Raw genomic sequence first — 12,845 nt, 5'->3', positions numbered from 1 at the left:
ATCATCTACCAGAATGTTTAAATTGAATATATTGTTACGTCTCCGTTTGTGAATTGATTTCCCGTAAATTCGTTCCGACGAAACTTTAGCGACACGAGTCCTTACTTAATAAAACTGGTTTATTCTTTCCGAATATAATTTTACGATACACATAATTTTGTAGCAGCTTCTCACATCCATGTAGAAAGGGTCAACATCTACAATGTCCTCCGCTGACTGAGTGAATGATGTCAGTGTGTTATAGCTGGTAAAAACTATTATAAAATAACCAGTTATGTGATGGCATTATTCTAAAGAAAGGCTATGAGGTTTTTTTGCGAGATTAGAACCTATATACTTTCAGAGTTATCTTTGACTTACATTGTGTATAGTTTGAGAGAAGTCTGTCTCACGAGAAAGAAAGCTGCCCATCAATTCACTAAATACGTAGAGGCAATCGTCCCTGGGTGTGCTCTAGTAAGCACACTGTTTTTCGTTTTTGCTTTATTTCTAATAAAGATTTTTTTCACTTAGCATCTTATGTGTCTATTTTCTATATTTTTCACATACCTTAAAACTCAGTCTGGTTTCGAAATTCATATTACTCTATAAACTTTCGGTCTTTTCCTCCTGTTATTAAGCAGACCTATCTGATGTATGCGCAGAAATCTATTTATCTGAAAATATCACATCAGCATATGTCCAGAAAGAATGAATTCAATTAATAAAAGCTTTTTGCCAAGTCCCACCCACCCAACCATCAGCCCATTTAATGAATATAACCCTTACTTCGACTGTTATAGTATTCAAAATAACTTCAATGTTAAATAGTTTTTAATATTATTTCGGAACTCTTAGTTTTATAGTTTAAAAAATCTATTGTATATTTGTTTGTTTTGCTCTTGAGCACAAAGCTACACAACTGTATCAAAACACGGCTTTTAGCGTTATAAGCCTTCAGACTTACCAAAAAATATATAAATCATTTTGTGTAATTTGCAGAATATAATTTTCATGGAAAAAATATTATGTATTTTTAGATGTAATATTACTTGGTACTAGACGTATAATTAAAAATAATTAATATATATATATATTGTATATTAATTAAGTACGCTAAGCATGTAACGTAGGTAAACAAACTATTTTAAAGTTTATGTTTGTTTACTTTTTACATTATTTTATCATTTAAATTCATAACAGCGCCACAGTCGATACTTTATGTAGTGAACCACGAGGGTGACTGTTTCGTCATTCTTTTCATCAGAAGAGAAGGTGAATGAGAAAGCTATTATAATTTAAGTACGATGTTTGCCGTATCGAGAGTTAACGTTAATAAATCGCTGCATTTTTCTAATTTCTCTGTTACTTTTTTAAAAAGAAAGTTCACCAGTTTTTCCAGAAACGTAAGTAGATAAATTATTAACTTCAATATGAATACAAACTGTAGCAGTGGAGTGATACTCATAGTACTAAGTACTTGTCTTAAGTTATCGTACGTACTACTGCTACTAGAATTAATAGTAGTACTATGTCAAAACATGTATTATACTATACATAGTTAGGCCTAACAAGTAGTCAAGTCAAGGATGATTACATAAGCCGGCCTTGTGAATGTGATATGTTGGACTTGTATAAGTTGTAGACATATGATGTATATTGTTTCTAGTATTACTAATACTATTAGTAATAGTAGTATAGCTTTGAACTATGAAGGACACAATGTATTTAAGTTATACATAGAGTTGTAACTTTTAAGAGCAAGTATGTATTTTAAAAATGTTAGTAATGCTAATAGTATGTACCCAGATAAAATTATAGTTATACATATTTTTGATTACATAATTTATTATACGTACTAACTATTTGCTGTTATGTTAAACTTATATTCAAGTTTTTCTTCATTACCCATTCAAGCTGTCTCCAAGCATTATTATACTAACTAAGGGTCATAGATGAGTCTTGCTGATTGGTGTTATTTGATATTTAATTATCTATAGCATTAGCTAAATATGTGTATATATATATATATATCATTAAATTTATTAAATAGGAATAAATACACTGGCCAAATGCAACAGGTATGGTACAGGAAGCTTACATGCAACATTTTTATATCAGTGCTTGATAATTTTGCTAACCATGTCCTACCTTACTATGTTATTGGATGGATTAAGGGCCAAAAACAGGATATTTAGTGAAGGTATTCAGTTGATGACTTGAGCAAAGTGATCAAACATACTTCTTGTAGTTTTGCTTTTACTCATTGTTAAAAGTATTGTCATTATAATTATTGTTGTAGAACTTAACAGCTTTTTTTGTAGTTATTACATAAGAGTGATTGTTGCATAACTAAGTTTCATATTTTGCTACATGTTTAGATAAAAACAAATGAAAATTTTCCAAAAACCTATTTTTTGAGGCCATGAGAAAAGATTTCATTTATCAATATAATATAGATTCAAGTGTATGGTTTTTAAATTGAAATATTTTAGTAGGACTACATTTTATTTTGCCTGTCACAAGTTTCATGTAATGTCCCAGGTTACTAGGTGAAACAATAATTTTATATCAGTCACAGAAATTGTATTAGCATTGTTCCAATGAAATGGTCTCATGGTATGAAGAGTTAATTTACAGGTACGATTATTGTTCTTCATTAATTATTAAATACATAATTCAAATTGCAGTATTAATCTAATTTTTTACTGTGGAATCCAATGGTGAGTAATTTTTTTTATATTCATTATTTAAAAATAAATGAAACTCATAGTAAAGATATTAATGTTAGACAGATTTGGGAAATTTAAAAAATGATTTCAAACCAGAATAGATATGTTCCTAAAAAAGAACCAATGATGGTTTAGGTCTAACCTAGCTCAGTTATTAGGACTGATAAGTGTATCAGCCATATATATGCCTATTCAGATTTGTGTAGTGACCCATTGAAAACAGTTTTCTTTGTTATTTCAAGAAATATTAAAATAAACCCAACAGAATGCATCCTTAACACAAATATAAAATTTCACATGAGTTGGCTATGTTTTATCAATGAAACAAGAGATGTGAAAATTTCAAGCCATAATATTAAATATTATAAAGACAAGTGACTCACTAAGACATTTTTAAATAATATTTATAAAAAACCTGTACCAGGACTGCACAGTTGGACATACATACAAAATGTCAAAATCTACACAAAATAACTTGTAGGAATGAAGTACAAAGTTGATCATAAATTGGAAACGCAGAATACCATTTCAGTTTTACGGTAAACTAAGTGGCAACATTAGAATAAGCTGTTCTTAAAGTAAAAAGGAAATTAGGTATACAGGGAAGCATTTCTTGCAATAAAGTATACTTTTGTAATTTTGGTAACAGTTTGTGGGAAGTGACATTTTCACATTGTTAATAAGCAGTACAAAATATGCGAGTTACCTTGTACTTTATTAGGAATGTGTAAGTATTGTACATTACAAATTGGCTTGACCCATGTAAACATTAGCTTAGCTCATGGATGTCACGTGGTTTCCTGTAAGTGCAGAGACCTAATCATGTAATTATCAGTGAAATGAAAGTGCTATCTGATTGATTTGTATATGCATGGGTGAACTATGTAAAGTAGGTGACTTGTTTAATTAGTCATGTATGGTTAGTTCAACCTTCGTACCTACAGTTTGCAATCAAAGGAAGTATATATATGACTTTAATTGGATTATCAAGCAATGTGTTTATAAGGTGGTGGATAATTGATCATGAGCTGTTTCTTGCTGTACTTTTGGAGAAAAACATTAATTGGCAATCATGCCTGATTGTGAGAATAAAAACATTTACTTGAAATTATTATATTGTTACGTCTTTGTATGTTTGTTTGTTAATTCTTCTAAGATACAAGTCCTTTCTTTATAAAACTTGTTTATTCTTCCTCAATACAACTTTGTAATGTACTTGATTTTCACAGTTACACACACTATAGTTCACAACAATTCACTCACTTTCTATCTCGCTTGGACTTAATTGTCCGTCCCCGCAAACTATAGTTCCGATCTCTGTGTCTGCTATCCTCAGTTCCCGCCAACCGTAATCACTGTCTTTCTTTCTCTCTGCCTGCTTTGTCTCCACATCTGTCTCTCTCACTGTCTAGCGCACTTATATACGATAATACTGCCTGTTCTAGAAACTTCCAAGACTCTCAACACGTGCTACCAGCGTCAATTGACTCCCGCTGTCGCAACGCACTAGCGAATCTTCTAGAATATTCGTCACATGACCCCGCTGTCGTAACACACTAGCGAATCTTCTAGAATACTCGTCACGTGACCCCCACTGTCGTAACAATATAATGATCACACACTAGAACTGGGTTATTAGTAGTATTTGCAAATTGGTGGATCATCAAGCTGATATCTATTAGAATACATACCTTACTGCCTACCCCTACCCTTACAAGAAAATAAAATAATTTTAAAAACCTTCATCATTCTGTTTTATTACTCTTTTTGCAAAAGCAAAATTCTATTTAAAATTATTTTGTCACAAATTTAAAAAACAGATAATCTGGACATTTTCTACTGGCAGGTGAATTGCTAATGACGGCGGAAGCTGTCTGTGACCTGATTTGGTGCAAGATGGTGTCCTTGAAGAGGCCCAGGGGTGTCTCCCCAGGGGTTCAGAGATGACTTTTCATCATGAACATGAATATACTGGGGAGAATTTAGACACTGTTTCGTGCACCTTTCACTAGGGCTGACTCTACTGGGGGCTCATCTGATCAGACACCTTCTACCCCTTTTCTGCGGTTAGTTATGGGAGTTTGTGAAGTTTTGGAGATTAATCCCGTTGCTCTTGAGTCTACCCCTGCCTTGTTAGATAGTTCTTGGGGGGATTACTTAGTTCTTCCCCTGATATTGCTGTGCATGCAGGGAGGTCTGCAATGCAATTATGAGAGGGCATCGCTATGCCTTTCCCCCCTCGTTTATCAGAACAACATGCCCTGGCTTATCATCGTCAGGATGAAATATATTTGGACACTCAACAGGTTGGATCTATGGGGTTCCAGGTTGGAAACTGTTATCACTCTTAACACATCTCAGTTTTTGCAGAATCGTTTGTCTCTTACTACTGTATTGCAATACGTCTCTTCCTTTTACCTTTTGTCTGAAACATATCAATATTCTTCTCATCAATTTGACACAAACTGGGACCCTTAGTGGTTACCACTATGCTCGTTTGTCCTCTTCAGACCTTGCCTTGGTGTTGTGGTTGTTCTGTTGTTGGGACTTATTGAGTCAAGATGCTTTGTTGGAGGGTATTAGTTTGCCATCCACTGACCTTTGTGATTTATGGGAGGAGCCCTTTCTTTGGCCTTACTTGTTTGCCATAGTCCTGGAAACTTTAGAACCCCGATTTGAAATGCCACATTTGCAGTCTTCTTTGTCATCATTGGTTGCTTGCCTCTCTTCTACTCTAGTGGGTAATCCTGAAGGATCGACCATTTGCGTCTCATGGCCCCCACCTTTGACACCTATTGGTTTACGGGATTGGTTCCGTTTGTATTCTCCGGGATCTTCTGACAGGTTGTTGTCACCAGGTCCTGTGGGAGGATGGTTACATTTCTTAAAACACATTTGGTGTTCATTCACCATCGATCCTTGGGTTCTCAGAGTGCTAGATTTGGGGTTTGAGATTCATTTAACTTCTCCCCCTCTATTGTCCTCCCTATCTGGTTGTCTTTTCTCCTCCTTCAGACTTTCATTCCCGGGCCATTCAGGAGTTGTTCAACAAATGAGCCATCAAGAAGGTTGATCCCATTCATCCAGGATTCTATTCTTGCTAAAGAACACTGAAGATTGGCATCCTATCATCGATCTGTCTTGACTCAAACACTTCCTACAGCCTCCTCGTTTCACCGTGGAAACTTTTCTTCAACTTCAATGGCACTTCACACCAGGTCTTTTGATGACCAAATTCAATGTTACAGATGCCTACCTTCACATCCCCATAGCAAATTTTTGTCATCAATTTCTATGTTTTGTGCACGAGTACCTGGTTTTGCAGTTCCGAGCTCTCCTGTTTCATCTTGCTTCAGCACCATGTGTTTTCTACAGAGTAATATGGGCCTTCGCATCTCCATTTTCTGGGTCTGTGCACATATCACTATATGGACAATTGGCTTCTTTTGGTACCAACCCATCACGTTGCTGACTACATACTCAGATTTTCCTTTCCAAGGGCCAGAAGGGCGGGCTTCATTATCAGGTTGGCAAAATCCATTCTCTCACCAACTCAATACCTGGTCCATCTTGGGTGTTTTTCAACACACTTCAGACTTCACAATATGGAAGGGATTGTCAGGCTTTTGCTTACGTAACCTTCTCCCACTCCGCGGATGATTCTGTCTGGGATTTGGACCCATATTAGATCTATTCAGTGGTCACTTCATGACCAATGGCTTATGCATATCAATCCTTTAGATAAAACAGTCTCTTTGCTCGAGAGCAATTTTGCAAATATCAAGTGGTGACTAGGCAGGAACAACATAAATATTGGGGTCCAGATAACACCACCTCGTCTGGATGGGGTGCTTTTTTCAGAAGTAGGAATTCCATAGTATTTGGACATACTACAAATCTACCCTGCATATCAACATTCAAACTTCTTGTGCTACGTTGAGTGATGATTCAAGGTCTTCCTCTCTTGCACGGCAAAATTGTCATGATCCATTCAGACAACTCCATATGGTATCATATCTTTCTCGTCAGGGAGGTACTCATTCTGGAGATCTTTGTTTTTGGGCTTTGGATCTTCTTTATTGGGCTCATTCCCACAACATCCATCTCTGGGCCTGTCATGTGCCAGAGGTTATGAATCTTATAGGAGATCATCTTTCTTGACCCCATCAGATTCTTCCAACAGAATGGATGTTACATCATGAGGTCTTTCAATGTTCTCAGTTCAGATCTCCAATGACTGATGCCCTTGCAACCCATTGGAATACTCTCCTACAGTTGTTCTGGTCTCCAGTTCCACATCCACGAGCTCTGGCAATTGATACTTTCAGTTAAGACTGGAGGGGATTACATTTGATTGTCTTTCCTCCTATTCGTCTCTTACCCAGTGTCTTGTTTATGATTCGTTCCACCCCGTGTTGGGTTCTCTTGATAGCACCTTTTTGGCCTGCTCAGACATGGTTTCCTCTTCTTCAGTTGCTCCAGGGATGTCTACCACTACCTCTTCACCCATTCTTGTTCAGACAACCTCTGTCCAACATTCAACACATGGACATTCAATGACTCCAACTTCATGCTTGATTGATTTGCCAGTTTGAGCCAGAAAGTATCAACAAGCTGTATTAATTGGTTTCATAGGTTAACTGTAACACTAATCATATGTTTGATGTATATAATATTTACAGAAATATTTTCAAATCACTTTTTGGTTATAGAGGTTAATTTAATTTTCTCAGTACAATATAAAATCAGTGAAAGCTGTATAGCAAGCACTTACTTTTGTAAGTGATATATTTACATGTTTATCAACTGTTTGAACTACTTTAAAAAGTTAACAGTTTTAGAAGATAATGTATTGATCTTCTGATGTCTCTTTCTATTTTATTTTCAGACTAGTGCAGCAGTTCATTATCAAAATGGAAAAGAGATACACAGAAGACAAAAGTAAGCCTTTTCTTTCCATGTAATGTTATTAAGGTTTAGTTAATCTGCTCAATAAGTCATTCATTCAGTAGTTTTTTGAAAACATTTGAATAGCAAAAATACAAGCAGCTTTTCAGAAAAGTTAAAGTTGGATAATAAAAGGTTAAAATATTGTTTACGTGTACAAGAAATTTGTTGGGCTATGTAAGTAAACAGGTTGGCATAAACTAATTTTCTGTTTGTAAAATGATGTTTGTTCTCCAATTTTTATTTTACTGAACATGTTGGCTGCCATGTGCCCCACCAGTGTGTCATACCTGACTTTCAAAGTTAAATTTCCATTGTGGCATACGAGTTTGGGACACTGTGAATACTCCTCAGTACCTTCTGAATGTTTAATTTTATTTATACTTAATTTATTATGTGGTAGACATTGTGTTCAAACATTTAAATTTTTGATTTTAACCCCAGTTGAGAAATTGTTTCTAAGGTAAGTATGTCTGTGAAGACTACCTGCTAAGCAGGTGTTTGAACAGTTACATATATTTGTTTTCTACAACACAACATAGAAATATGGAAATCCAAATATTGTTTGAATTTTGTATACAGTGCTCCCTGGTTATAATGCCATCACTTATGTTGTGGAATCAAATATAATGTGGGTTTTCCTTCTTCCCTCTACATTCTACATTGGATTTGCCCAGCAAGGAACCTTCTGCTGTGTGTCTTTCTTGACTCTAGTTCACTCTTTAGTGGTGTCTTGGTGTTGTGATAATCTGATAAGTGTGTGAGGTTTACAAATGTAGAATTGTCCTGTATTATTATATTAGAAACTGGGATGATGTGCCTAGAGGCATAACTGAATATTGAGCCAGTGAAACTTTTCCAGTTAGTATCTCTGAAAAAAATGACCTGATCAAAAAATCACTGACTTTTTAAAAACATGATTCAAATAAATAAATCACATGTACTGACTTTATATTGTTGTCAATAAATATTTTTTTGTATTTTGTTGTTTGAAGCTATTAAAGAAAATCCAAAAAATTAAAAAGTTGTATTTAAATACTGTATTGGGTAATAAGACCATTTCCTCAGTTACACCGCAAGGGGTCTTATAATGCAGGTTGCTGCTCCTCCCCCAAAACCAATGTTATAACTGAGGAGCACTGAATGTACCAAATGCATTGATTTTAATTTAATACTCAAAGGTAATCTTTAAGTTCTACCTGAGCCTAATAAACGTTAGTATATGTCTGGTTCAGTGAGTCAAATATATGAACTGCAAATTAGTTGCAGTAGTAAATAAATTTGAAATGATTTGCTTCGTTTTGTGATTTACTACCAAAGTAAATAATAAAAAGATCATGCAAATATTTTTTGCTTAAGATACCCATTTCATTACTTAGTTTTAAAAACTACAAGTAGCTGTTTTACAAAGCCTTACAGGTAAGAGAATATACATTGAATGGGTTCTTTCAGGATTGTATATAAATGGGGATACATGCAAAATAAGAGTTGTTTATTAGCTCTCCATGAAATGTAGTTATCGTATTTTTTGAATAAATATAATTATTTCATTATGTCTTGCTATGTTTGTCAAGTTTTTATTAGACAAACCTTTACTTTTATAAATTATTTACTGAACTAGAAAGTTAAATGAAATAATTCATCTGTGAACTTTTCTTTATTTCTTATAAATTAATATTAACAGGGTTTGTACAGATCCCAAAAAATCATCAAATTCTAAGATTATTTTCCAGACCTTAAGTCCTGGATTTTAAAAGAATGGGATCTGTTGCCTAGATTATCTGTAATGCTCAATAAAAGCTTATCTTAAACAATTATTTTCAAGCTTCTTAGTTTTTGTTTTCTATGTTAATTACATACTGTTTGGTGCTAGGCATAAGCAGTTAAACAATACAAGTTGATCAATTAAAAATTATGATTGTAATGTTCACTTTTTATCTTGTGTACTTTCAACTGGAGTGGGCTGTGAGCATTTATTACATCAATTAACATCATATAGAATAATCCATTAACAAAAATTACAATTAAATTTATCAACCATCTAGAAATGAGTAGGTCAAAGTTCTTGTATCACCACATATTTACAGTTACATTGAAAAGTTCATTAAACTACTTTATTTGTCAATGTATGTCAATAAACTTGACATCAAAATGTAGTTTATTTCAAAAGGAAATAGTTAAATAAATTCTCTTTCTTTACTTTTTAGTATCACCTGACACTTCTGTGCTTTGATTTGCCCATTTTAAGATCTCTTTCCACTCCTAAAATATCTTATTGTCTGAGGACTTACATGCGTACATCAGATGTCTCTGAGCTAAAATGAAAATTTATATCCTCTGTTCTTGCTTTAACAAGTTGTATGCCATAAATTGAAACTCTCATGTCACACCCCTTGTAACAGCACATGCTGTCTTTAAAAAATTTCATTAATTCTCGGATATTTGCTATTGGATTATTTATAACCAACAGAAAAATATTTTAACTTGCTGCTTTTCTTATAAGGTTAGCTCGTTCTCATGATCAGTTTTGGGTTAATTTTGTGGCAATTTCATAGTTTGCTATTGTTGAGGTCTTCTCGAACAGGAAAGGAAGTTATTGTAATGCACATATAGCTTTGTTTGAAAATTAAATTATAATAGTTTTAGGACATTGCTTTTTTATTGCATGTTGATATTTTGTGTTTTAAACTATAAAAGATAAATAAGAATAAATAAATAAAAAATTTCATATTCATCTAGAAAGTTTAAGTTATACAAATAAAATGTGAAAATTGTAAAATTTTAGTCTTAACCTGAAAATCACCTTTCATTCAGACTGTTCAGAGTCTGACCCAGACTCTGATTTTTGTAACATCACAAACATATATTTAGTAAAAATTCTAAATTAAAAATTTTTAATTCTTTGTTTATGAAAGACTTGTAATATTTACTAAAATCTTGCCAAATTTTGTCAAGATATACTTACTACATTAAATATTATAGTATGTATACCTTTATAGTTACAGGGTGGGTACTTGAGGTTTGCAAGGTCAGCCAAAATTATTAATGAGCCTATTGATAACTATTGCATGCAGGTGAAATTAGAGCTGGGTAATTTGCTAATTGACTAATGTGATTTAAACTTTTTAAACACACTAGAAACAAGTAACTTTTCTGAAATATAAGTTCTTAAGTTATGGAATATTCATAACTATAACTAAAAATTAAATTTAACAATCTGTAGTAAATTGAACCTGCTTTTGTCATATATTGTTTTCTCAAGTCCAAAAAACATCATACATCAATTAGGTTTTATTAACAAAATATTCATTGTCACTAAAGATAGCTGAAATTCTGCCAAGGTCTGGGTGAATATCTAATAATGAAATGCTTAAGTATTTAACTGCTAGCAACAGATTCATTCAATGGGAATTGAAGTTTAATGATGAAAAACAGAACAATGGCAACAACAACAAACATTTGACATGTATGTATGGTATCAAAAGTTTAATTCTTGAACTTTTTGGAATGTACATATTCCATCTTCAGCAAGCTATATTGGCAAGATAAATTATTAGGTACAAAAATTTCTAAAGTTCCAACATTTTGTAAAGAGTAATTAAAATACATAGTAAAAAACGAGAAAATAGGACAGTACAACAACTCTAACAATATTATACAAGTTATTCAAAACAGACTTAATTGTGGCAAAGTTGTGTTATTATTTAAAGTTGGGAGTTCACTTATAATAGATAAACTTTTTTTAATTAAAAGTTCAATTTGGATGATCTAGATGAGATTACTTTGAAATTTTTAATTAAGATCAGGGTGGTTGCTGTTTTCATTATGTGTGAGAATTGCAGAGTGAAGGATTTGGTAGTTGTTTACCAGTTCTGCTTGATACACCCAAATATTCACAGGTGTAATTGGTGTATAATTTTGCCAATGTAAGTGCCATTATAGCTGACATATTTATTTATACACAATCATGGGTATCCTATACAAGGTTTTAGTGTCTTACATTTACTATTTTATTAAACTACTTTTTGTTTATATTATACTAATTAGAATGGCATAAAATCTTAGCTAATAATCCATATTTTAATAGTATATAAGTTTTAAGATCTTAATACTACAAGGCAATATTTAAAATAATCCTGAATTCCCCCTAGGGTGACCCAAGTGACACATTTTCTATTAGTATGTCATCTTCCCTATTTTATCCGCCACCTCTCAAAAAAAGTACGAAATTAAACGTAAATTACTCTCTATAAAATCATCATTGTTCAGACAAACCATAATTTTTATAGTCTTCAATTGTGTTTGGTTACAGAGCTATTGAATAGAAAATCGGACCCCTCCTGCCACACCCACCTGTTACATCCTCTGTTACAGAATTTGTTAATAGTTTTCTCTTATGTTTAATTATATATTACCTATAACCAATAGAAAGTCAAGGTTCTCATCAATCAAATGATGTATTGTATAATGTTGTGTTCGGAACAGTTAAATGTCAATTTAGATGTACATTACGTAATTTGATAAGATAATGTATACTGCTGTGAACTTCAAGCTGATTTACAACCTATAATGGCATGGATAGTAGTTAGACATGGTTCAAAGGGCGATAAAACAGTAAAATTTAATTGTAAATAGATGTATACTGTTACGAATAAACGAATGTAGCTTCATGTTACAATTTGAAGTAATTCTAGAAAGAAGGGTAATTTAGATATTTTGTAATTTTTATGGTGGTTATGAGGTCGGTCAATTTGTCTGACTTCATGTGGAGTTAGGATAGAGAAAATAACAGATAAAATACAAAATTTTACTAAAAAACGTTTGGAAGTTATTTAGGAGGTTTAGAGATTATGTAAATGAAATCTGACAATTTTCAGATGAAGAAAAGTATTTTTAGTCTTAACATGAAAATCACTAGTCAGAGCAGTAAACACTTTGACTCCATATATTCACAAAAAAGTTTTTAGTGCAATTACTTCATTAAAAGCTCTGACTTTTTGTCAATAAAAGCCTTTTAATGTTTACAAAATGTTTGTCAAATGTCATGAAGATACATTAAGTACTTTCAGAGTTATAGTATGTATGTGTGTGTGTGTGTGTGTGTGTGTGTGTGTATATATATATATATACACACACACACACACACACACACACACACTATAGTATATAATAGTAAGTACTAATTAA

The 12,845-nt window shown here is 32.9% G+C and overlaps 1 protein-coding gene across 1 annotated transcript in view; it reads left to right on the top strand.

The window, feature by feature from the left end:
- The first annotated feature begins 1,191 nt into the window (after window positions 1–1,191).
- Window positions 1,192–12,845, top strand: part of LOC106470178 (stress-70 protein, mitochondrial-like) — a 38,487-nt gene continuing 26,833 nt past the window's right edge. The window contains exons 1-2 of the mRNA XM_013930708.2: window positions 1,192–1,385; window positions 7,600–7,652. Of these exons, the coding sequence (XP_013786162.1) occupies window positions 1,287–1,385; window positions 7,600–7,652 (152 nt within the window). The 5' untranslated portion in view covers window positions 1,192–1,286. The remainder of the gene's footprint in view (window positions 1,386–7,599; window positions 7,653–12,845) is intronic.

Source organism: Limulus polyphemus, unplaced genomic scaffold, assembly GCF_000517525.1.
Source record: "Limulus polyphemus unplaced genomic scaffold, Limulus_polyphemus-2.1.2 Scaffold3861, whole genome shotgun sequence".
Taxonomy (NCBI): Eukaryota; Metazoa; Arthropoda; class Merostomata; order Xiphosura; family Limulidae; genus Limulus; species Limulus polyphemus.
The sequence above is the reverse complement of the archived record's forward strand: the minus strand, read 5'-3'. Positions and strand labels throughout refer to the sequence as shown.